Source organism: Pelmatolapia mariae, linkage group LG4, assembly GCF_036321145.2.
Source record: "Pelmatolapia mariae isolate MD_Pm_ZW linkage group LG4, Pm_UMD_F_2, whole genome shotgun sequence".
Taxonomy (NCBI): Eukaryota; Metazoa; Chordata; class Actinopteri; order Cichliformes; family Cichlidae; genus Pelmatolapia; species Pelmatolapia mariae.
The window spans coordinates 6,807,297-6,832,828 of NC_086230.1; the positions used below are offsets into that span (position 1 = coordinate 6,807,297).

Sequence of the window (25,532 nt, forward strand, 5' to 3'; positions counted from 1 at the left end):
CTGCGTTGTTGGTTTAGACTGTTGGGGTTTAGACGTCTTTGTTTGTTTATATGGAAAAAGGAAAATTTTACTGAGATCGAGATTTCTCTTGCAGGGAAGACCTGCACACTACATCACGAAAAATGTAGACTATTGAACAGCATTGATTTGCATTTTTTTAATTAAATGGTTATATTTACTGTATGACTATGTCTTTGGAGCATGCTTAGAATAACAAGCTCAACAGACCGCATGTCCTGGTATTCTCAGGGCGTATAAGGAGACAGTAATGTTTTTGTATACATGCATGTGTGTGTGTGTGTGTGTCTGGCCGTGCAGTGTTTGTCTTAGGTCCCAGCTCTTTTCCTGTGGTGTGTGTGGGCTTGAATCGGTCCAGCCTGTGTGGACCCTGCGCCCTGTTTGTGCGCCTCTCGACACTCACCCTACGGCACAAACGGAAGCTCTGCTTTAACAGCATGATCGGGGCTCTTCCTGCAGCCTCCAGCCCGCTTTATTAAACCTATGACTGTCCTTTTATGCTCCCTTTTTTTCAGTCACTGTTAGCGCTTTGCATCTTTCCAACTAATCTATTAACCTTTGCGGTTTATATAGCCTCTATGCCAACTTGTGAAACTGCCCTGTCAGTGGCAGCCATGATTGACCTTCTCCTCAGTCACATATTTAACCCTTTCTTTATCGTTCACTAAGCAGACCCTGAAATGGGTTTTCTGCTTCTTTTTTTTTACCATTTAAATGTGAACCCAACTTGATCTTTTCAGTGTGACCCTGCTAGATATACTGCGCAGCCCTCGCTGAGTACGTTTCCACAAACCTTTTAATGAATGGAAATGCAATGCGAAAAGCGGCGACTAATTGCTGGAAATAGATCCCCTATTCTTTCATTCTAATTTCTTTTTTCTTTCGCCCTCCTGGTCTTTGTATTTATTGTGTTCTTTTAGCCAGGAGATGTCCTCCTTTATCAGGGCTCGTGCAGACACAAACAACCACACCTCTGTCAAATATTCGCCCCCGGTTGGTGCTTTTTGTCCACAGAGGGCACAAAGCAAAGTACGGGCCTACAAGCTCTGCAGTGAGCTTTACTCTTCATTTGGGATCCATACATGCAGGACCTCAGATTATCAGGGTTTAATTATTAACTTACGGTCAAGGCTCAAGCTCGGCGATTTGGATTATTACAAGTTAAAGATAATAAAGAATATATAGACAGGAGGCTTTGGGGGGGTGCACACAGACGTTGTGGGTGAGACAGTGGGGGTTGTGAGTTAGGGATGGCAGCAAAGCATTTGCATAAAGGGCAGGGCATCATGCCCAATGGTGGAAAAGGTTGGCATCACGCCTTGCAGACTGGCAGAGAGGGAAGACTGGAGAGAGAGAGAGAGAGAAAGAGAAGGGGGGGTTGTAGTCAATAGTGCATCCCTTGTTCAGAAAGAGGAGGTCCCTAGCTGTTGGCAGGAGAGCAGGCTAAATCTCTGGTTTGATTGTGTGCTAGATTGCCCCTTTATTTGTCTGATTGCAAAGCGTTCAACACTGCATTAGTAGTGGGCTTTACTTTCCTGGAGCCTTTATTCAGGAGGGAGATTTTCTGTCTTGGCCTGTTCTGCGATTGTCACTCCACATATGTCTCAGAGTTTAGATTGTGTGCAATCATCAGGCAGTTTGGGAAAGTTTCTGACCTGTCTGTTTCATCAAGCCTCTGCTCTTTATCCGCAAGCCTCCCGCTAAGGTTAACGACAGTGTTGATTTAACTCGATGCCATATTCAGATGTGATTTCGAAGATAAATACAGACCGGAAGACAACTGCAGAGAGGCAGGCAGCGGCTTCTGCCTGTCTGTATGTGTACGTCTCTTACCTTCTGCTTCTCAGAGCCACAACACTGCTGCTCCCTTCATTCCGTCTGTGGTTCTGGCGATCTGAAGGCAGCACGAAGTGAAAGGGACAACTATGCAGTGCAAGCATGTTATTTCTATCCCTGAGTTCCATAAGTGATGTGTATAGAGTCTGAGCTTTCTCCACATCGCGCACAGCCTGCGGTCATTATGACCGCTAAGAGTGTGATGCCTGCAAACTCACTGTGACCATAAACCTCAATAAGCCTTTTCATTAGACATCTGTGGGAGCTAATTAGCACTAGTCATGGGAAGTTACTGTCTACATGAGTAAATTGATTTTTCCTTAAATTTACGCTTTAATCAAAGACAGTCAACTAGAATTTTGGCTTTCATTTTGTCAGAAAAATCTGAGGAAATTTAGTTAATGTTGGTATGAAGTGTAGACGTATGGTCAGCGTTAAGACGTTTTAGTGCAAGGTAAATTATTCCAAACATACACTGTGAGACAAGCAGAGAGCTCAGCATTTCCACATGAGGCTGAACTTGTAGACAGAAAGATGCACAAGACAAGAATAGTCCCTTTAGTGAGGTGGCACGGACAGCCATAACAAGCTGCGCTGCCTAAGAAAAAGCACTGTGCGACAAACTAAAACTGTCCCTTTACAAGTAAAATCATAGTTAATTACAAATGAATGTGTCTTTTTATGTTAAAAAAGATCTAAATTTACTGGCCTGATATTATTTCATTGTGAAAAATATTTCTTTGTAAAATGTAAGCAACATGCAAATAACTCAATGGCCAAATCTTTGCCAAATCTAGAGGTATTTGTATTTCCATTGCATGTTACTTACACAATTTTACACCACTAGATTACAAAGAGGAATAACTGGCTCCATTTAACAGTTCTTCACTATTAAAAAAACTCATTTTGTCTGTAATTTTACTCTGTGTTCTCCAAATATAAATAAAAGGTTTACTAAATATAAACATATTTTAATAGCAAGCCAGTTACAATTACTTCTTCTACTATCCTAGTCAGTTTCTGCATAGAACAGTGTGACATGAGTCTCCCACACTCTTGGTACACAAGAAAATTAAAAAAAATTAAAATTCCCCTTGTTTCAAATAAAAACTTGTAAAAATGAAGCTTTACATTATAAGCCTTCATTTCCAGACGCATTTAGCTGCACACTGACCAGTTATTTATACACATCCACAACAATAATACAGTGTCAGTATATAAATACACGTATACGGTTCATATAATTACTACAACAATACTCATTTAGCTTCACCTTTACAGGTCACACTGGTAAAGTTCTGTTTGTATATTTCAGCGTTAATAATACAATATGTAAAAGTTAGAGTTCTTGTAATTAGTAAATATTGATGATAATAGTTTAACAAGATTTTAATTACATGACTTTTAATTTATTTTCTATTATTATGTAATAAAGCTTTTAGGAGGCTGTGTTCCCCTATCATTTGACAGAATATGGGAATAAAGTCTCTTAATAGCTCCCATTAACAAAGGAAATGTTAAAGGCCTCAAATCCTGTTCCATATATTTATTTCATTGTTGGTTTAAAGCAGACTTGAAATTATGAAATTATCCTGTAAAGCTATTTAGGGGCGGCAAAGCAGTAAAAGCAGGTTATTTTTCAGAATGATCTCATTTATGATCTGGTTGTTACAGAATCAGAATTATAATGGACTATCGCCTATTCTAATATGTTACATGATAAAAATCCGACACCAGCCAAAGGCGTAATCAGCCCTTGTGCATGCTTGTAAATCCACGCGAACCCAAACATTGTGCACCTGGTGCAGGGAGGGTGGGACTCCAAACTTTAGAGGAGCATTTTCCGACCATCGCAAACACCAGAAATTGTGCTGTCGGCTTCAGAAAATTCAGATGATGTTTTAATTCTCCTCCGGTGCGAGAGCGCGACGAGTTTACCTTCAAACGGGCAACAAACAGCGGAGCCTCGGTTTGAAAACACAATCGTGTTGTTTCAGCTCACTTTCTTCTCCCAGCAGTGTGTGAAAGGCTGACTTTGGCATTTCACACTCATGTCTTTGAAAAGAGGAGTAAAGCCCTACAGCTTTGCTAAGCGGCAAGTTAACACATGAACCTGAAGATCCTTTTCATTTCGGGCCGTGTTGAAATTTTAATTCCAAATACTAAAAGGGATCTTTTCATGAGAGGGGTTATGGTGTAACATCCCTCCGCTTTAAGCCTATTGATAAATCGGTCTGCTTGTAATTCTCTGTGATGTGTGTCAACCAGACTGTCTAGATCAAAGATAAATGTGGTGTATGGCGATGGCTACGAGCGCCTGGCTGCTTATAGACTGTTCAAATGACATGATATCTCACTTCTAGCCTGCTCATCAAAAATGTATCACCTTCCATCAAACCAAAATAGGAATGTGGGATCAAAGAGAATGAATTTGCTAAATGCATTTCTTTGTTGCAGGCCAGGCACAACGTGTTTACCGATTACTGAGCTGGTTTTTACCAGGGTAGGAAATTAACACTCGCCACCAGCCAAATGCTGCTAAAAGCTGGCTGTGGTTTGTAAGTTTGTCTCCACTACCAGCCACTTTGGCAGCTTTTTTATTTGGATCTTGGGGAAATTGTGAGAATTAGTTGGTGGTGTGTTTTTTTTCTCTTTTAACAAGAGGTGAGGCAAAAACAACAAAAAGAAGGCATAATGTCTTAGTCTGGTCAGTAGTATCACCGTCACTGGCTGCAGTGTGAGCAGCAGTAGTCTGTTGGCTCGCACAGTGAGAAAACACTCAGTCATGGCTGTAGTGGTGGTGCTGAGTCGGCCTGTCCCGGCATGGTTAGTCACTCACGCACACGTGTTAGTGAGATGCAGGGCGGTTTCTTCATCCAGCATTCTTTCTAGGCAGGGGAAAGGGTTTTGGAGCATGCGATTGCATGTGCATTAATGCATGTCTGGAGCTCCAGGCTGCAGAGATGTCATGGTTTCAAAGGTGAGTCCAGAGTGTGACATCGCCACAATCCACATGTTACTGAGCAGGCCGATGCGACATGCACGTATGTTGCAGATCGGAGTGCATTACCCCACTCCTCTGTCCTCGCTCATCGATACTGACGTCTTCATCCAAGTACATCTGCACGCCTCTACTTGTGTTATACCACCTCGAGCGGGAACAAATATTGTTTTATAAACTCTCTGCTGAGAATCCTCAAAACAAAATAGCCTCAAGTCATCAGCTTCAACACTTACAGATGAGGTGTGTTTAGTTGTGCTCTTCATGTGTATTCACATTCAGTCTGCGCTGCACAGTTTCACTTAAAAAGTTGAGTGTTCATGTAAACGCCAACGCTCCAAAGGGCCCAGGACCATTTTGGAGTGCAATCCGGGCAAGCGGAGCAGCTCTTTGTGGGGACTGGAATGTGCCGTGCGTGCCTCTTCTTCTCTTCAGCCCCTCTCCCACCTCACCCCACCCCGGGCACGTTAGCACGCAGCCACCACAAATTGCTTGCAGATTTTTCACACATAGTAACGTGCTGGTTTGTAAACTCAGATAAGTGCAACCAATGCACGGCGTGAGCTCCATGGATCTCTACGCATCACTCGCTTGCTAAAGAAACAGAGTAAAGGGTGGTCCGAGATACCCCTCTCCCCCCCTTTCTTTAATGTAACCCTGAGCCAGGAATGATTACCGTGGATGATAACAGCAGAGGGTCATGCAGTGGGCCGATTCATTACAGTATAGAACATCAACCAAAGGATGGCATACTTTGTGGCATCAGGGGAAACAGTTTCTTCACACTTTAGCACCAATCTGTGAAATTTTAAAATGCAGCTAGAATACTCCAAGTGCTTTCCTCCTTCTCGAAATGTACACCTGACTGCCTCATCCTCACTCTCACAGGCCTCTAACATTTTTGCACTCTAAAATAAATGACTGAATCTCCTCTGCGTCCCTCCTAACCCTTTTCTCCTCCAACACCTTCCTCACACCCTGGCTCTCTGTCAGCCAGGGGTCAGTGGGGGAACCTGTGTCAGGCTTCGTCCGGGTCAGGGACACTCAGGTGGTCAGGAGAGGATGCAGCCGAGCCCCACCAGCCCAGAGCTTCCCCTTAATGAAGGGGCCAGGCAGCTGGAAGGCCCTCGGGTTGTGCACACTACTGGCTTAATTGGCCTAATGAGATGCAGTGAGGCCTCAGCGAGGTCAGGTGCCACATGATGGGAGGACCTGCTGCTGGGTTCAGAAAGAGGCAGAGAGTTTTACTATCATGGGTTTTGTGGGTCTTATGTGAAAGTTACCTGATGTAGACAAGTCATTCTCGTATTCTGGGCATGGCAAACACTTTGTTTGTTAAACAAAATTCAAGCCAGGGATTTATCATAACAAAAAAAAAATGCAAAAGAAAAGAAAAAAAGAAAAGCATTTCATTGTGCCAGAGTTTTGATTATTTGGCTGTAGGATCTGGACTTTAGTGCAAAAGCTCACTTTCACCGCCATCATTTCTTGGAAAAGTTGTATGGCTAAAATCGCAAACTGACACCTCTAATCGCTGTGTTACTTTTAATTGCATGCATTCAACCTGTTTTTGTTTAAGGACAGGAAAAAAAGAATTGTGAATACGCGAGACGGCCTTCAGCTTCTTGGTTGATTGAGTCTTGATTTATCCTTTTTTATGGCAACCACATACAAAGACACAAATACTCAGAAATTATGTATTGAGGTGCTGACGGTGACTGAAAAATCCCAAAAAGAAACAAAAGCAAAACTAATTTAGTTTTAGATTAGATTAGACTGAATTAAATAGAATAGTGATATTATATTTAGCATGTTTTTGTCAATGTTTTAATTATTAATGAATGAAAAAAATATAATAAGATATCAATTATCTTAAAATGATGGACTCCTCCATTGTTTATTCAAACGGAGCTTAAAATGCAAAGGAGCACTAATGAATCCAACTCTGGGATGTTTTTCACAGTTAAGAGCCTTTTCTGTCCTTGCTGAAAGAGTTAATCTGAAGTTGGCAGCCAACTCCTCTCAGTCTCTGTCAGACGTGCGGAGAATTGGAAAAATAAAGGACTTAAAAATCATTTCTTTTGTCTTGTCATAGACAGCATTCAGCTGTGGCTTTTATGTGGACGATCTGACTATTTTTTAATTTTTTATTTCAGTTTGAATATAAAGCCGAAGCCTTTGCGATTGAAATTGTGATCTCTGATTTATAAATACAAATTGCTTTAATTTAGGGTTATCGACTCTGAGTGGGCCAAGTGTTTCTTTTTATATACGATAACTGGGGGAGGGGAAAAAAAGCTAATTTAAAGATTTAAGGGGGGAAATGCGTTAATGTCGCGAAACCTGAACTGAATTCCATATGCTGAACCGTATCCCGGGTCATTCAGAGCCATGCTGGCACTGCATCTGCTTGACAGGCTACATTTGAAATACATATCTGGGTGTTTCAGGGTCTCCTCTCTCGGTATTAATTGACGTCGGGGTTTCAGTAACGGTGTAGCACAAATGTGTAGCTTGCGGGGGATGTGCCAGGCCGTCTCCAGATTTTTAATTTTTTTTAATTTACATGTTTTTTCCTGCCAGGGTCCGTCAACGATATCGGCACTGTTTTATTTATTTATTTAAACATTTGTATTTTAAGTTCTCTTTTATGGCAGAGAAGAAGAAGAAGAAAAAATAAGTGGAAGAAGAAGAAAAAATAAGTGGTAGCAGAAGAGGAAGAAAGTGATGGTGCAGCTTTAATTGTTTTGGCTCTTATTATTGGGGCCTGGGTGGTTTTTGAGCCAGAGAAAATGGTGGTTAGAAAATAAGCCATGCCTTTTACTGGGTGGATATCGGTGTGTTTATGAAACTCGCTGAGGGATAGTTTGTCCCTTTAACAGGCATTTGTTTGGTCACAGCAGCGGGGTTTTTCCGGGGTCTTTTAAGGGGACGGTTTGGTGAGGTGAAACGACGCAAACTGGTACGTTTGAAGCAGAGCATGTATTTCGTATTCATATTTTTTAAATTATTATTATTAATAATAATTAATAAATAAAGTAATAATAATAATATCACTGAGTAAACCCCGTCACCTCCGACTGCTAATTGATAATAGGCTAATAATTAAAGCTAAAGGCCACGCGCATGTGGCCCTAATTTAATTTCCGGGTAAGAAGATTAACCCTGAGACACTTTCCATGATGGGTTTATGCCGCTTCGATAGACCTAAATAACCATATAGGCTCTTCCAACACAGCAACATGAAGATTACACAATATAGGCGTAGTGTGGAGCAGCAGATAGTGCAGACATGCAAATCTAAAGCACGGTGTGCCCCCCCCCCCCCCCCCCCCCCCCCGAAATCTGGGACTTTAGAAAAATCTGCAGTTTTCTTCCTGAAAAATAAATGGTTTTTTTTCTTCTACTTCTTCAGCAAGTGAAAGGCAAACAGCATAGCGAAGAGAAAATGACTTAAAACTCCTTGTAGTCAAATTTCACTGACATTTGAATGGTGGTTTATTTGCATTTTGGCAAGGTCACCCAGAAAACCTTAATTCCCACTGAAAAGCAGACACACTGGAAAATACATTCAAGTGTCAGTTATCTCCTCCTGCTACACTAAGTTTGTGCAGGTGGTGATGGATGCAAATATATCTTGACAGTTATGCCAAACACAGTCATACTCCACGGTGAGGTTCTTTTGTTACGTTATCCAGCGATATATCAAACTTTTGGCTGATTGGAGATAAATGTGGAGGTGTGCTGTCCTTCGCTGTGTTAGCAGATGATGGGTGAGCGTCAGTGTTTCATTACAGGCTCTGGTGATGGAGCTGAAATGCATTGCTGTGTGGAGGATGTTCAGCCTTGACAGAATGGTGTGATTGTATGACCTTTGACAGTCTGCGGGGCCTCTTCTCATGAAATCATCATTTAAAAACTTGCTAGAACTTAAAGTTGACTAACTGTGGTCTTTTCTTCAATGTTTGTCATGTAGCAGAGGAATATATCAATTTAAATAATTGCTGAAGGCACCCATTTAAAGCTGCAACTAGCAATTGTTTCCGTTTGATTTTGTCTGTTAAAGCCAGAAACTGGCAAAAAATGACCATTAGAAATACTTTAATTCATACTGCTTGTGCTTCCCAACCTTACACACTGAGAATTGCTAATTTCAGTCATATATGACAAAGGAAACCATCCAGTTCCTAATATTAAATAGATGAACCCAGGCATTTTTTAGTTCTTGTTCTTTACATTTTTTGACTCCATCTGAATGTGGCGCTAGTCATTTTCTCAGTTTTATTGCATGAGATCTGGAGTCCTGATCCTCTGCTCTTGGTCTGTGATTCAGCAGCACTTGCACCTTCCCACTATCTGTCTGCTGAGCAGGTGCAGCCCTGACTGACACTCGTTCAGAGCTGAAACTAGTGATTATTTCCATTTATTTTTGTCTGTTAGATGCCAAAAACTTGTCTAAGAAATGTTAGTTTAATATTATTTGTGATAAATGTATCAATACCCCCTTTTCCAAAGCTTAGACCCGAAAGTATTTGGGAGTTTTGCTTCAAGGTGGCTGTTTCCAGATAATTTCCCATGAATTTATCAGCAGATATTTTCAACTCTACATGCATTCTTCGTCCTTGCTGACTCCATCTGATTGTAGTGCAGGTCTCCTGATGCTATGTTTGAGGTTTTATTGCACTGGTCGGTGATTCAGCACCACCACCTTCACTCAAGCTGCCTGCCAAGCAGATGTAGCCCTGAACGACATGCTTTACGATGAGGCAACACGGCAGTCATCTCCGCTCCAATACCGAACTGCAGAAACCTCCCAGGGCGGGGGGTGTTCGGGGATACGTACGGAGCCGATTCGGGCTCTGGGATTTCGTCCTCATGCTAGCTGTGCTGCTTAAAAACAAAAAACAAACAAAAACAGCTGAGGCAAATTCTGGTTCCTCTCCTGCCTTCACCCCCACACCCCACCCACCCCTTTAAATTCTGTAACAATTTCTGTATCTGTGCCTCTAAATCATCTCGTCATTCATTTTGCGAGTGTGCAGCGAGAGGAGGAGTGTGGCTGCCCGGGTTTGTTTCTCCCTCTTTGTTTGCTGTGGTAAACCCATGAGCAGCTGCCGGTGGTGGGGTCTGGAGGGATTCTGAAGCTGTGTGTCCTCTCTCTCGCTTTGCCATCCTCTGCCAAGGTGGCATTATGCGAGCAGAGAAAGGGGCAGAGAGAGGGAGCGGGAGAGAGAGACACAGAGGAGGTGAGGGCGGTGGGGTGAGAGGGAGACGAAGCAGTGGCGGCCATAGTAAAGATGGAGGCAGGCTGAGGGCTGTGGGGATTGGTGCAGGAGAAGGCTTGCTCCCCTGAACTTTGCCTCCATGTCAGAGAGGAACTTGTCGATTTGGCAGATTGTGCAGCGTCGGACAGGGCTGCGCGCTCCCTTACACTCCCACCTGCTCCCCCCACCCCCTCTTCTCTCTCACTCTCTCTCTCTCCCTCTCATTGCCACTACCCCCCTTCTCCTCCCCTCCCTCCCCCCTTCCCACCCTCTCTCCTCTTTCTCTTTTCCCTCCCTTTCAGCTCTTGAAGCTAACGCATTGGCTGGGCTACAGGCATCTTGTTGCCAAATAGGTGGGCCCTACTCGTGTTGGCAAAGGCTCAAGCAATGGTTAGGGAAAGAACGCGGAGAGGACGAGAGACGGCGAGCGAGAAAGAGAAAGAGAGAGAGTTGGAGAGAAAAGGGGAAAAAAGAAGCAGCACTCGGCTTTGCCAGCGGTCGTATGCGCTCATCCAACATTGATTCGGCTCTCTATTTTTTTTCCTCCCTATTCTGTGCTCTGCTCTCCCTGGCCCCCCCATCTGTGTGTGTGTGTGTGTGTGTGTGTGTTTGAGAGAGAGAGAGAGAGAGAGTGTGTGTGTGCATGCGCGCGCGCGCGAGTCTTGTGCGGGCCCAGGGATCAGAACAGACACCACTACCAATTAGATTTTGCCAAGGATTTTTTTTTTTCCTCCGAGATTTTTAAAAAAATTTTGGAACTCACAAAGGACTGTTGAATTTTTGTTCTTTTTTTCAAATACATTTATTCTCGCTGTTAAAGTCTTTTTGTAATAATTTTTTTCTAACATTTTAATTTTTACCTGTTTATTATTTTTTTTGCTCCAACTTTTTGTCCGTCCTTTTTTTGTGTCATTTTTGGCTTTTGTCTCAAGAACTGCTGGCTAGCGTCCTACTGCAGGACTCCCTTAAAATCTTTTTTGGTGTGTGTGTGTGTGTGTTTTTTTAAACTTGAGCCCACTGTTTGTGCTCAGCAGCGTGTTCTGCAAATTTTTTAAAATTATAACCCTCCCCACCCACCCCAAGTTTTTTTTCTTTCTTTTTTTTCATCTGCTAATTCTCCACACCCTGCCAAAACCAGCACTTGCTTTACATTGGGGAGCGCGGGAGGAAAGAGAGAAAAAAAAACTGGTGCAGGAGATTTTTTTTTCACTTTAAACGCTGTGCCAAATTTATGATGAGAGTGCAAAATGGTAACTACCAGGCCGTCTGTCTTCCTCTAGCAGTGTGGTTTTCTGTGGTGATTTCTGTCTGCTTTCAGTTTGTTGTGGAAATGTGAGTCTGGTTGGAGCTCCCTTTGCATGGTAGCGCAGATAGGAAATGGTATGGCTGATCTTTTAGCGGCACATTTCAACAGTGGTCTAGTGGCGGCAAAGCTTGGCGGTGGTGAGCGACCGGTGTGTGGCAACCCTGGCACAGGAACGCTGTGGCGAGATCTGGGCTTTGTTGCCCAGAGATATGTAGTGAAGGTATTATGGTACAGCAGAATAACTTCTCTTTTTACAGCAGGAAAAGCAGGAGCGCAACTTGGCTCAGTTTTTCATCTGAATTCATGCACTGTCGTCTTTTCTTTATTGTCTTGAATGTTTTATTTTTGAAATGCTTTGTGTTATACCTTTGCATGCTATTGTAAGGATTATTTTTTCCTGTTTTTCCTGCATGCTTTATTTTTATTTGAGTCTGAATGTTGGAAATGAGAAATTATTTTAACATTTTAATGGTAGTTATTTGAATAGCTTTTGAACACTGATTTGAATTTAAATTAATTGATAATCATCAGAATTTTCATTATTCCAACAACACGTTTAGTATTATTAAACATTTTGGCATTTTCATTAAAAGTTTTGAAAAACCTTTAATTTTACAACTTAAAAAAAGAAAAGAAAAGGCATTTAAAAAAAAATTTTTTTACAGCCTCCTAACGCCGCATCTTTTTCTCTCTCATCAGGATGAATTTCATCCCTTCATTGAGGCCCTTCTCCCCCATGTCCGTGCCTTCTCCTACACCTGGTTCAACCTGCAGGCCCGTAAACGCAAGTACTTCAAGAAGCACGAAAAGAGGATGACCAAGGATGAGGAGCGCGCGGTGAAGGATGAGCTGCTTGGGGAGAAGCCAGAGATCAAGCAGAAGTGGGCCTCGCGCCTGCTGGCCAAGCTCCGCAAGGACATCCGGCCTGAGTTCCGCGAGGACTTTGTGCTCACCATCACGGGGAAGAAGCCCCCCTGCTGCGTGCTATCCAACCCCGACCAGAAGGGCAAGATCCGCCGCATCGACTGCCTCCGCCAGGCCGACAAGGTGTGGAGGCTGGACCTGGTGATGGTCATCCTGTTTAAGGGCAGCCCCCTGGAGAGCACGGACGGCGAGCGTCTGGTCAAGTCACCCCAGTGCTCCAACCACGGCCTGTGTGTCCAGCCACACCACATTGGGGTGACGGTCAAGGAGCTGGATCTCTACCTGGCCTACTTCGTCCACACACCAGGTATGTGGTACCTGTAGAAGAACCCTTTTTTTCCCACCGTTCATGTAGTTGTTATACACACACGCGCACATACACACAGGTCATGTGTTTTGTCACACACTCTTTGGCATGTAAGTCACAGATTAGACCCTGCCCTCCACTATGTACCAAGCTGATCTAGTGCCAGGCTTTGATAAACCCAGTCAGCACTGAGATAAAGACCACGTCTTGATATTTAAAGGGATAGTCTGCAGCGTATAATCCTAAAAAAAAAAGTTTTTCCTCTCAATGTTTCTATCTGGTTTAAAGAGATTCAGAGAATCTGACAGTCAGGCTTAAAACCTGTGTTTACCTAGAGATATGTTTGCATTGGTACATTTGTTCAAGTATTTGTGCGCAAATTTGTCTAAATCCAAATGTGCATGTTTTTCAGTGCCATCTGTAAACAAAAGCATCTGCAAACCTGTTTATCTGTGTGTGCACGCATGTGCACACGTGTGCGCGCGCGACAGGCAGTTTGTCATGTGTCTGTAATCCATGTGTGTTGTGAGGTTGTTGTGTATCAGTAGCAGTGTGGTGTATTTGTGGGTTTCTTTTGTGTGTGTGTGTGGTGGTCTGGAGAGCGCAGTGACAGCTGGCCCAGTCCCAGGTAGTTTAGGAGGCAGAGAGAGAGTCAGCCTGTCTGCAGCCTCAGCCGCCTCAGCCTAACGCCACACACACACACACACACACACACACACTCAAGTGGACAGACTCTCGCTCAGGAGCTCTCGATCAAACACCCAAGCTGCGCCGTGCGTTGTTCTTCTGAGCGAACTGATCACACACACAGTCACACACACGTTTGTGTTTACAGCAGTGAGACGTTTCACGTTTATATCCACCACACGTGTTTTCTGCTGTGATGGTGAAGTTGAAATAGAGGCGGTAAAAATATTTTGCTGTAACATGTATACAAAGCCACATGTATACTTGTGTGAGGGCAGCGATCAGCGCTGTGAAATATAATATTTGGATGTCTCATTTTGTTACATTTCACAGCTGTAGTTATTTAGACCTAATTTCATTTCTCAGGTAATTTTAGTAATGCAAATCCACTTTGGTAAATAAATAGCAACAAATGCTGATCTGGATATAAAATTATCAAATATGTTGTAACTACTTTTGCAAAAAACAAAAACATTTAAAAAAAAAAAAAAGAAAATTATATTCTGTTCAATTAAATTCCATTTAATTACTGCAGTGAGAATTTGATGTGCCTAAAGCTTAATTTTCCTGACACAAGTGAATTTAAATTGTCCTTTTAAACACAATGTCTCTATTAGAATATAATTTTTAAAAACCTTGGTGCTGTGTAGTAGTAGCACTCCTGTTGTAGATGCCTGAAATGTGCTGGATGATTTATAGTTTAATTTAGGCTAATGTATTTATAATTGAAGCCCAGCTTTACCACTGTTAGCTGTGATTACAGTTTTAGCCATATTCATATATAATTTGGTGTATTTTATATATTTTATTCGTTGCCATCACTTGATCTAGCTGTCTGTTTCCGTCAGGTGTTTGCAGGTGTAAACCATCTCATCTCTCTCTCACACACACACACACACAGTCACTCTCCTCTTCTTCAGCCATTTCCTATTATCTCGGGCTCTCTTACCACAGACTGGCATACAGTTACAGGGCCTTAATTCTTCTCCTTGGCAGGGAGGTGCAGCGTTCCTCTGTGACAGAATCCCCCATGCCAGGCTCCTTTCAGCCCAGTGTGTAACTCTGCTTGAGTTTTGCGGGGCCTCCGTGAGCGCCCCTTCCTGTTCCACAATGTGGCATGGCAAACCGCGGCTCAGATTAGCTCCCAGCGCAGCCTGGTGCTCCTTAGAGTTTTTTTTTTTTCCTGACAACTCTGTGCCAGAATCCAGCAGCCGCTCGCCCCCATCGATGCGATGCACTAGCCCGTCTTCTTTCTGGCCTTTGTGCATTTCATTAGTATTTCATCTTATTTGTACACATGTGAGTATTTTTCCATAAATCTTTATGGGATTTCTTTTCTTTCTCATCTTTTTTTTTTAAGGCCAAGTGGCTTGTATTTGGTTTACTACTGCATGTGAAAGAAGCAGCTCTGCTTTTTCCATGCAGCCACCTTGCACTAACAACTGGTCAAGAATGGGGAGAATGTGTGCAGTAACTAAAATTAAAAAACGTCCACCTTTTGTAAGCGCAAGTCGCTGTGTTTTTCCAGCATGCTGGCGCGGGTTAGCCAGAGGACAGGCAGACAGTGGCTCCATTCTAACCTTTGGGGTGGCAGCGTTACAGTTTTATTCTTAGCTCCCCTTCCCAGGGTGTCTGTGTCTTGCGGAAGTTATCAGTTGCTAGGCCCGATGATTGGACCGCAGCCGTCTCACCCAGCTCGTCCCCACCGTCGTGTTTCAGCTCTCTCGTCCCCACTGATGTCACTGTCGCCAGCTGTAAGGTGGGGGGGTGGATCTGCTTTCATGCGGCGTGATTGACACACACATACACAGTCACACGCACGCTCACTAACCCCCACCCCCCCTCTGTTTCTGCTTCCCTACAGTACAGTATGTGTCTGCTTTTGTCCAATTATAGACTTCGGCCCTCGCAGGCGGGGCAGGGACAGATCAAAGCTGATGGACTCTGATCTGCACTTCTGCACCACAGCTGCAAGAGCAAGGTCCCGCTAATCACAAAACGAGCCTGATCATTTTCTTTTTGACAAGTACCTGCCTGCACACAAACGCAGAGCATGACATAATTGTCACGCAGTAACGAGAGTCGGATCCCAAAAGTGGTTAATTTTCTTTTCACTGATTCTGCTGCATTCGATGGCAGCAGTAATGGCTCAGGGATGTGGAGGAAGCAAGGGAAATCGGGGATGAGGAAGAGGTGGGGTGGTGGGTCTGATCTCATCTTTGATCACATGTCTGTCGAAAAGGAAAGTCTGGCTCGCCAGTTGGGCGCTGCGGGCCGTCCTCCACCTAGAGACGCCCGGCTCAGGTCATGTTTTTTCGAGCGACGTGTTCCATATTTGTCCGTCTGACGAGGCTGCACAGTTCCAGCATTAGTCATTTTTGGAGCCCGATCAGCCTCATACGGCTTTCATTACTTGTGCTGTTATGATAAAAAGATGTTTCTGCAAGTGCAGCCTCCATATCTGGTCTCTGTGCTGGAGACAGACAGACCAGAGAGGTGCCTGGGGCAGGTCCGAAAGCCAACTACGTGTGCCAGACAACGCCGTATCTCCATGCTGCTATGGCGCAAACACAAATCTGAGACATTCATTTACCCATCAGTGTGTCTTTGTGCGTCGTCGCGACATTACAAATGACCAAGAGAATCTCTTTTAATAGAGACAAACAAAGAGACAGACAGCCAGACTGAGAGACTTAACGCCTCCACGTCATGCTAAATCCATCAAACACATCTTATCTGCTTCGCCCAATATCCTGAGCTTCAAAAAGGAGGTAAAATTATCAGATGCAGTTACATAATAAAGAAAAAAAGCAAACAGGAAAGAGTGGGATTTGTTTTATTACACACAAGCTCGGTCCATAGAGGCAATACGCTGGAATATTAAAGCAGAACTAGCAGTCGTATTATGTTTGCCGTTTGCTGAGTGTTTGCAGAAGCAGAAGAAAAGGAGGAGGTACAATGGTTTAAGGAGGAAAAAAATACTCTGTGTCTTCTCTTTCTTGGATCTGCGTGTTGCGCAGAACAGAGATTTCTGGATGGAGAGCAGAATTGCGCTCCAGCGTTCTGGCACGGCTCCGTAACCCGGGCCGACAGAGGAACAGAGAGTGTCGGCGCCGAGGGAGCCGCATTCATGTGGTGTGAAAAACACTGCTGCTCCGACGCTTTCAACGGAAACTTTCTTACGCTTTGTTGTCATTTGAAATAATGCGCCCAATAAAGTTTGAGCATCAGCAAGCCCCTCTGACATGACAGGACAGCGTCAGTGACACTGCCGCGTTTTAATGTGCGCTGTGGCGTCCGGGCCTATTTTCAGAACCCCTTATTTTTCCAGCTTTTTTTTTTTTTTAAATGTGTGTGTGTGTGTCACAGAGAGGAAAAGTGAAAAGAAGAGGGGAGTGTGCGGAGTGTAAGGAATCGCTGGTAAACAGATTACTCCGGTGCGATCGGGCTTCCGAGGCGGTTGCGCTAATGCTCGATCCTCTGACCTCCTTTAACCGTTCTCCCTCACATCTTTCCCCGTTCTATAGGTCCGACCGCCGTGTTGCTCTATGGGCTTGGGAGCAGGCCAACCTGCTTCATATTCACTGTAATTATCCAGTTTAGTGAATAATCCTGGAAAAGATACACAAAAGACTGAGTGTATGATTGAATTATGTGCTATTTGAAATGAAGGTCGGGTCTTAACTTCGGGAATAGAAAAATTCCTTGTAGCAGAAAGTGCAACAAAGAGTAGCTTTATTTCCTAATTTCACTGTACAGTGGTTTTTAATTATTGGTGTAATTAAGGTTAATAAATAAAAGCCATGGTGTCTGTTTAGCAGCTTAGCTCACTTTTTTGGATTTAACAAGCAGAAATTTATTTAATTCTCAAGAAATTAAATGACTTAATAATATGGATTAATGAGTAGAGTAAACAAAAGCAATAAAAATAAATAGGCTATTCAGCTTATTGAGCTTTATTTTTACTTCACAGCTTCTTTGCTTTCCTCTACAGAGCAAACACAAATTAGACGTCTCCCCCCATGTTTCGTCTCCGTGTATTATTTTTAGTCTCTTCAGTTCCACTGTTTTGCATTTGCATGACCGATCTTCTCTGTTCTCTGTGCAGGCGCCAGGCTTGAAGTCTGTCCATCCGCTAAAAACATAGGTATCCCCGCACAGGAGCTCTGGCCGCTAACGCCGCCTGAGCCGAGGGGCAAAGAGCAGGAGGAGCGGAGAAGTGATGTGTAGAAAGGACGGAAAAGAGCGAAGCGAGCGTCTTTTTCTGGGCCATTTCCCAGCAGCCAGATTCTGATCGGTCCGCCTCGCGCCTTGTTGCCTCGGTCCAGCGGAGCAGAGCACATGCACGGAGACTTGCTCTGTAATTGGGATAGCTCTTTCCACACGGAAAAAAAATGGGAGCGGAACACAGCGGCGAATCCTCCGTCTCCTCCGTGTGCACATCTTTCATTTAAAAGTAAAAAATGAGCAATTATACGCAAACAAAATCCCCTTAAATAACCACAAATGAACGCTAATAATGTGGAGATTAATAAATATTTTCACCCCTGCTTCATTTATTCTCCCATTTAATGGTAATAAATGTCAGTCGTTGCTGTTAGGATGATATTGAGCGCTGATATAAAGTAAAAAGAAAAGCGTAGAATAAAGATAATGGAAAATGCCATGCTGAAAACAAAGAGAGAGGGAGGGCACATATTCAGGCTAGTGGGGCTGGTTGGCAGCATTTGGCACCCAAAGCTGCAGCTCTGTTTAGGAGGTGCCAGCTTTTCAAACCGACACACAGTCCCTGCCAACTTCTCTCCTTCTGATCCTTTTCTTTTCTCTCTCATTTTAACATTTTCCCCCTGTATCCTTGTTTTCGCTTAACACTTCTTCCCCTCTGCACGTCGCCTTACGCCCCAGCCACCGCCGCTCCCGTGGATGCTTTCTCACAGCGGGCTGTCAGAAAAGACGAACGTCAAGAACGTTTAAAGCTCGGGTCTTGTTTTGCTGGGATGTCGGCACGTTGAATAAAATGGCTATCGTGTTACCAGACGTGTTCTTTTATTTTTGTGAAAAATATTTTCCACAGCTCTTTTTTTGTTACTCAGCGTGATGGTGCTTCTGTGGATTCAGGTCCAAAACAAAATGGAGGATGAAGCACAGCTCCTCTCCAATCAGAGCGGAGAACCAGTCCAGAAAAAATGTTACTGGCAAATTAGCAATTCTGAATATTTCCTGGTTTGCTTTTTTTTCTTCTTCTTAATGTATTTTGGCGTATGCATACATCTTCATAGGCAGAGTGGTGGTGAGGATGGTGGGCTGACGGATTAAAAAGAAATCAGTTGTATGTCTTTCGGGATGCAGACCCGGGGCCCAAGGATGGAGACAAGAACGTGCTGCTGTGAGCGATGAGAGAAAGCATTAAACGCTGGGTATGGGGGTGGATGGAATTACTCAATAATGATCAGAAAATTAGAGCCATTATTGAGGGAGAGTAAACAGGCCTCTCTAAGTGTGAAAGCCTCCTATTCAGCAAGGACCAGGAGCAGGACTCCTTTCTTCCTTTCGTGGATCCACCCATGGCCTCGAGAGCCCGTCTTTTGTTCCCTGAAATAACAGAGTGAATATATGGGGGTCGGAGAGTTGGGGGGGGGGGTGCCGTTCCCAGTGCTAAGCACAGTATGGACGAGCTACTGACTGTAAGGTACTCCTTTTATTGTAGCATTATATTTTCTTTTGCCTTTCTGGCTTTTTTCCATACTTACATTTTTTCAGACTTACAGTCTAATTAACTGTCTGTATTTAAATAAGTTGCTGTCACTGGGTTCAGAACTTCTGGCAGCATATGTTAAAGTTATTTTCTTTTTATTTCTTTTTTTTATGTCTGTTGCGTACAAGTGCACCTGTGTGTCTCTTCTCCATTAGCGCCTGCGTATTCCTCTCAGTCTCAGTCCAGAGTCGGGGGAAAGTGGGTGTAAACTAGGCGCTAATGTGACTACTTCCGCATTTGTCACTACAAATGTTTTAATTAATGGGGAATGGATAAATAAATAAGCTTGCCACGTCTCGGAGCAACTGAACAGCAAATGCAGTGCTCAGAAGAGGGACAAAGGAGTGAAGAGAGGGATTTACACTTTGAACAAGCCGTTAGAGAGAATAAAGGAAGCTGTGTTTCCTTTCCCCCCTGCTCTCACATCACTTCCAAGCACTCTACTGCTCTCAGAATAGGATTTGACGTTAATAATAACTATAGCACTCTTGCTTGTAGCTACTTTAATAATGACTGCGGTTAAGTCTTTTATGCGAGTCCAGAATTATCTGTCTAGCTGAAGGTAAAGGAAACTGAGTTAAGGTTGTATTTAAAGGTGGAAAGAATTAGCAAGGACAGAGTGGGCATCACTGACATTCAGATAGATGGGGTTTCAAAGTGGCTTGCAGATGTGCAAAACTATGGGAAGGCTAAAGCAGTATAAATAGTGTGGATGACTTTCCTCAGCAGCCTGCCTTCACGTGACTCAGTCTTATATTCAACATCCTTTTTCGTTCAGCTCTCCCTCCTTCACACCAGTTCTGGAAACACTCTCCAGGGCAGGGCTTTTTCCCGCTCTGGGGCTCCGCTCAAAGGGGGAAAAAAAGAAGAATTACAAAAATCACCTGACGTGTTCGCTCACTTTCTCCGTCTGTTTGCTTTTCATATAGACAGCCAGCTCCATTTCACAGACATCACTTTTGGATGGCAACATTCTCATTATACTCGTCAACTGTCAACGCTCAGCACTCTCTCGTCTATAATTTCAGACTCATTTGAATTCTTATTGGCAGCTTCGATGCATAAATTTCATAAAAGATAGGAAAACAACACAATTTCTTCTCGCTCTCCCTGGTGAGCAATAAAATATGGAGAAGATTAGTGGGAAAGGAGTAATTCAAATTCAATTGTTTGTTTGGATTTTTATTATCAAGAAAACACATGTCCGGTATCATATTTTAGCTTCATACATTTTACATCTCGGATACCTAACAAAGCCAGTGTAACTGTCGCGCTCCAAACGGCCTTACGGCACCTTTGCATTGGATAGCTGTCCAGAAAGGTAGATGAATAGAGTTGCCATGGCCACAAAGCTTCTTTTTTTCCTCTCAGTGTACCTTTCCTGGGTGATATCCAAGGAGTGTCAGCGACTGGCCTGGTTGGCACGTTGAGTGGCCATGCAGTGCTGGGCTGTTTCTGTGGCGCTTCAGCCTACAGTGTGGGCAACCAGAGCACAGTGCTCTGCCAGAGGAATCCACTCAGATCACTTTCACTCTATAGAGGGCATCCCCAGCACTCATGTAAATTAATAAGCACATATATAAATATATATATACAGCTGAGCAGGGACACTAACCCGAGCGTTAAGCCAGCAATGTTAGTCAGAGTCTTAGATTCAAAATGACTCATTTGTTTTCCTAAGAGGAAACGGAGGAATATTAGATTTTCTTGGTGTTATAATTTACTATTTTTATTTTAAACACTTGTCACTGGACATGGGCCAAGTGAGACATATAAAAATGTCACAGTAATTTTAGAGCAGATTTTTCCCTTAATGTTATTCACACATTTTGCTAGGCTTAGTTCAGTCCAGGGGGCTTTTTATCCTCTGAGAAGCTATAAGTACCTTTTGAGATGGCAGCTGTGATATAATTTAATTGTGAAAGCAGGGGAGCCTGTGATATAAAAGACTTGCCTGCAGGCAAACAAAGCGGCTCTAACCCCTGTGTGCTGCTGACTTTGGCCTTATGTTCTTATTGTTTGGGATATCACTGACCCCGCTGCCCTTAGTGCAAAAATATTAACCAGAAAATCAAATCTGTCCTTCTCTCAGTTCTTTAGGCGTTCTGAAGATCATTATCTATATAAAATAGATGGAAAATTCTAAATAAATGAATAAATAATAGGACAAAATCCAAATAAACTTATCTGGTTCTTGAGAGGTTTGTTTAAATATTATTAAAAATCCTTTTGATACCAGTTATTAATGTAAAGCGTATGAAAACAAACTTCTTTTAATCAGATTTTAAACCCTGGAAATTAGTGAACTCATAAATCATGCAAGTGGTTATTACAGAATTAGAAAACAGGGCTGTATGGAGAAAACAAACATTTGTCTGTATGTCTTCAGAGCTAATAAATCCCCGCATCCACCTTAAGCCTTCGACTCCATCGTATCAAGAGGAGTGATTTTCTGTCGTCGTTTCTGGTTTACGTGGAAATGACGGAGATGAATTATAATATAAATATTGTTTTATTTCAACACATTCACCAACACGTCACTTAGTGAAAATTGGTGTCATTTTTCAAAGCGTGGCTCTCTGATTGAGTTCAACCAGTCGATCGATGCTTGGAAGACATGAAGTTCTCTGCTAGTTTCTTCTAAGCTGACAGAGTTTGGCTTTCAGCATATTTTTACATTGTTTCTTTAAGTCTTTTCCCCCTAAAACTAACCAAACCTGTCTCATTTAGCACCTGAACCTAGTCTCAATGTTGTGAGTGTATCATCCACCAAACTAAACCTATCTCTTAACAAGGATTTTCGTAGGTCTCGTTCCTCACGCTGGAAATCATCATTAAAGCTGCACCCCTGTGTATTTTATAGTAATACGCCCACTGCGTGTGAATTGGCTGCTCTTGTGTTTTCGATGCTGACTGAATTAAATGTTAAAAGATCAAACCTTTATCCCCAGTGGCTCTCTTCAACTGCAAAGGAGTCGAGTGTGTGAAGTGTGCTTTTAGGTGTTGTTTGCCTATCTATTCCAATGGAGAGAGAGAGTGTGTGTGTGTGTGTGTGTGTGTGTGTGTGTGTGTGTGTGTGTGTGTGTGTGTGTGTGTGTGTGTGTGTGTGTGTGTGTGCGCGCGTGTGTGCGCGCGTGCCTTCACGAATGCCCATGTGCACTATAGAAGCAGGCTGAGTGACAACAAACGCTGTCTGCAGCAGAACATATGAGTGTCCTCTCTGGATTCGCCCAGCACCTGAACCCCCTTCACACCTGATGCCTGTGGGCCTTGTATGGACACATGGAGAGAAACAAGCGCATTTGCAAACAGACATGTACAGAAACAGCGCATGCACTGGCTTGACCCTGCTGGAAACTGGCACTTGGAGTGTTTTTATGGGGTGTGCGGGGCTCAGAGTGAGCTAAACCAGGCCCCAACTGGGTCCCCCCCTCGCTGGTCTTTGACTGGGTGCAATCTGTCGCCACAAAAGTAGAAAACCGTATGCTCTCTTGAAAATTCATACTCTGCTAGGAAGCAGTTTGCATGTGATTTGAAGGTGCCGGTCATTACAATGAGCCTTTTTAGTCAGTGTCTCTGGTATTGCTCTAGCAGCAGCAAAAGCAATGGAGCTGATCTACTTGGTTATTTGCCCTTTGTGTGGTAACATTTGATTGGTGTATTATTAGACACAGACCACCCTGCTTCTGAGCCCCACTTGAGTTTCCATTCTTCTGCTGCTCAGCTTTAATGTCAGGCGCTCCTCCAGCAACCCAAACATACAGGGGAGCACACAGAGAGCATTAACGTAAAGGAAGAGGAGAGGCACAGTCGCAGCAAGTGCGCTCTGCTTCAGCGGAATGGCAATAGGGAAAGTAATCCAAGCCTCAGTGTTTATTTTAAGAGCTGATGATCTAGAGATGGCCATTAAAAGCAGAGGGCAAACAATTTAAGAGCAGTAAATCTGAATGGAGGAGAGGAGTGGGTGTGGGAGGACGGGGAGGAAAGGAGGGAGGATAGGGGGTGGTTTCTGTCACTCGCTCTACCTCGCTCTCCTTCCACGCAGGGGAAAAAAAAATACTTGAGATGACAGTGAATTAGAGCAATCTGGCCTTCATTCTGTGGTTAGATTTTTATCTGCGGTTTTGGCCCTGAGAGCATCTAGGATCTTTGCTTTCTTTTTTCCTCCCCGTCTGTTCTTTTACTGTTGTTTCTGTTCTTTTCATCTGAGTTCAGGTTCCCTTTTGGCCTGGCTGTAAAACAGACCTTAACGAGATACCATTCACACCACGGGCGCCAGCGCTCGTCCCTTTAACCAGGCTACCACAGCGCAAGATGCAAAGTTATCTGTGCTTTAATATATTATATATTTTTTATAATATGCTGAAACCAAAAGCATCCACTCGAACTATTGCTGTCCATGAAGGGAAACCCTTGCAATGAGAACCGTGATAATAGCCGGAGAATATCAAGATGCATAAAGGATCATAACACTGAGAAATGATATGGGGTCTTATATGTTGTTACACAAGATAAAAATACACTACTTGTTAAAAAGAACATGGGAAAGAGAAGGGCCGATCTGAGCCTTAAGAATAACGACTGTACTTTTGTGATAAAAGTAAAGTCGCGTGAGCGTGTGTCACATGGCTTCAGACAAAATCTGTCCACAGACAGACAAATAGACAGACTCGCAAGGTGAAAATGATCCGGGCTCTGTGGTCGCAGCAGTAATGATGGTGTTGATGAAGGAATGAACTCAAAGAGCTCATCTGACAGAGGTTACCTCTACCAAAAAAAAGTAACGAAAAGCCGGGAACCACTGCCCAGCATCATTATCCTCTAGCCAAATACTTTGCAGTAGCTGTTGGTTGATTGAAGCACTGTAACATTTATAGCGCTAATATTTTTTCCACTGTGCTTTGCCGAAGCCACCGTCCCTTTGCGACGCATTTGATGTTGCCCAAAATCGAGCTCACCAAAACCCGTGGTTCTCCCTCCTTCTAGTTTCTCGCCCATCTCCTTCTCGTTGGTCTTTAGATGTGTGATGAAGTAATCCCAACATATTTAAAATCCTAATGCAAAACAAACAGAGCCAAATTACACACATTCTTCCCCCATGCTGATTCGTGGAAGTTGTTAACCAAATAAAGCTCCCATTTCTCTTTCCCTCTTTCCATCTCACTCATGCTCTCAGTGGATCTGTCCTGGCTGGAACTCTTAACTGAAATAGCCCCAAGCACAGAGCCTCTTTTGTTGTCAGGCTTTTTTTCTCTACAAGGTGTTTGTGAAAAAGAACAGGATTTTCTCTTCTGGGCTCAGGTCCCTCCATCACTCCACTGCTGCCTGTCTGGCTTGCTTGGTCCAGGTCTGTTCTGGTAAACAGCCTTGCCTGACACTCACTGTTTATCACACATAGCAGTGAAGTTTAGCCGATTTTATTTTGGGAAATGGGTTTTGCTTGGAATGTCTTGCAATTATTCTTTTTTTCTGCATAAACTCATGTTTGTTTTTCTTTTTATATAGCATAAATGCATATACTCAAAGATAGATGCCAAGTGCATCTGATCTGTCTGGGATACTTCATTTGTTTGAAGGCTGATTGTTAAAATATTAGGAACACTTAAATGCTTTTGAGTATACACTTATATAACCTATAATCCACTCCAGTACACCAACAGTATTGGACTTTTGTTTTCCTATTTCCACCTGTAACTACAGGAAATGCAGTTAGCTAGCTTTATAACAAAAGCAGACTAAGTTAGCTACTAGCTAGAGAACATAGTGGGCCATTTGCTGGTTAAGGAGACAGGGATTTTCCTTCATGCTGTGTTTTACAAAAAGCAGTGCTCTAAAAGAAAGCAACTCTGAAAACACCCATATGCAGCAAGAATAGATGGCCTGGTAGTAAAAATAAATGTTTCACTGTATAACTGAAACTGATGAAGGCCTATTATCTATATTTTCTGTTCCATATTTGTATCCTTTGACTTTACTAGAGTGACTATATGATTCCTGGTTAAAAACCAACCTTATTTATCTTACACTGGTGCTTGGGGCAGCCCCCAAGTTCATGTTTTAGCTTCCCTTCACATAAGGCCAAAACTTAACTGATTGGCTGCCCATCACAAATGAAAGGTTTGAACAGCAGGAGGGTGGGTCTTCTGAAGCCATGTTCACTTACTGTCTGCACTATTTGACCCTTTGGCCATTTTTAAGTTGTCTGCACTGTCTGAGTGACTGAAGAGCAGAATTCAGGCTAAATTAAAGGTTTCGTGTATTCGCTCTGTCCCTTTCGAATGTCGCTTTGTGGTATGTGTGATGTACTGTGCATTTGTTCATACTGAGAAACAAATGGTTAACAAAGCCATTTTGTAGCACTGACAGAAGGGAGCACACACACACACACACAGACACACACTCACAATCACACACTCCCACATTCAGGCAGACAT

At 43.2% G+C, this 25,532-nt stretch overlaps 1 protein-coding gene across 15 annotated transcripts in view; it reads left to right on the forward strand.

Annotated features, from left to right (window-relative positions):
• The window catches only part of nfixb (nuclear factor I/Xb), a 137,596-nt gene that overhangs the window by 27,694 nt on the left and 84,370 nt on the right, over positions 1-25,532 (forward strand). For 5 of the 15 annotated variants that reach the window (XM_063471237.2, XM_063471228.1, XM_063471238.1 and 2 more), the window contains one exon: positions 12,125-12,656. In XM_063471237.2, coding sequence (XP_063327307.1) covers positions 12,125-12,656 — 532 coding nt within the window. Of the gene's footprint in view, positions 1-11,235; positions 11,370-11,410; positions 11,646-12,124; positions 12,657-25,532 lie in introns of those variants that run through there. The other 10 variants (XM_063471223.1, XM_063471234.1, XM_063471231.1 and 7 more) reach the window with 9 other exon arrangements.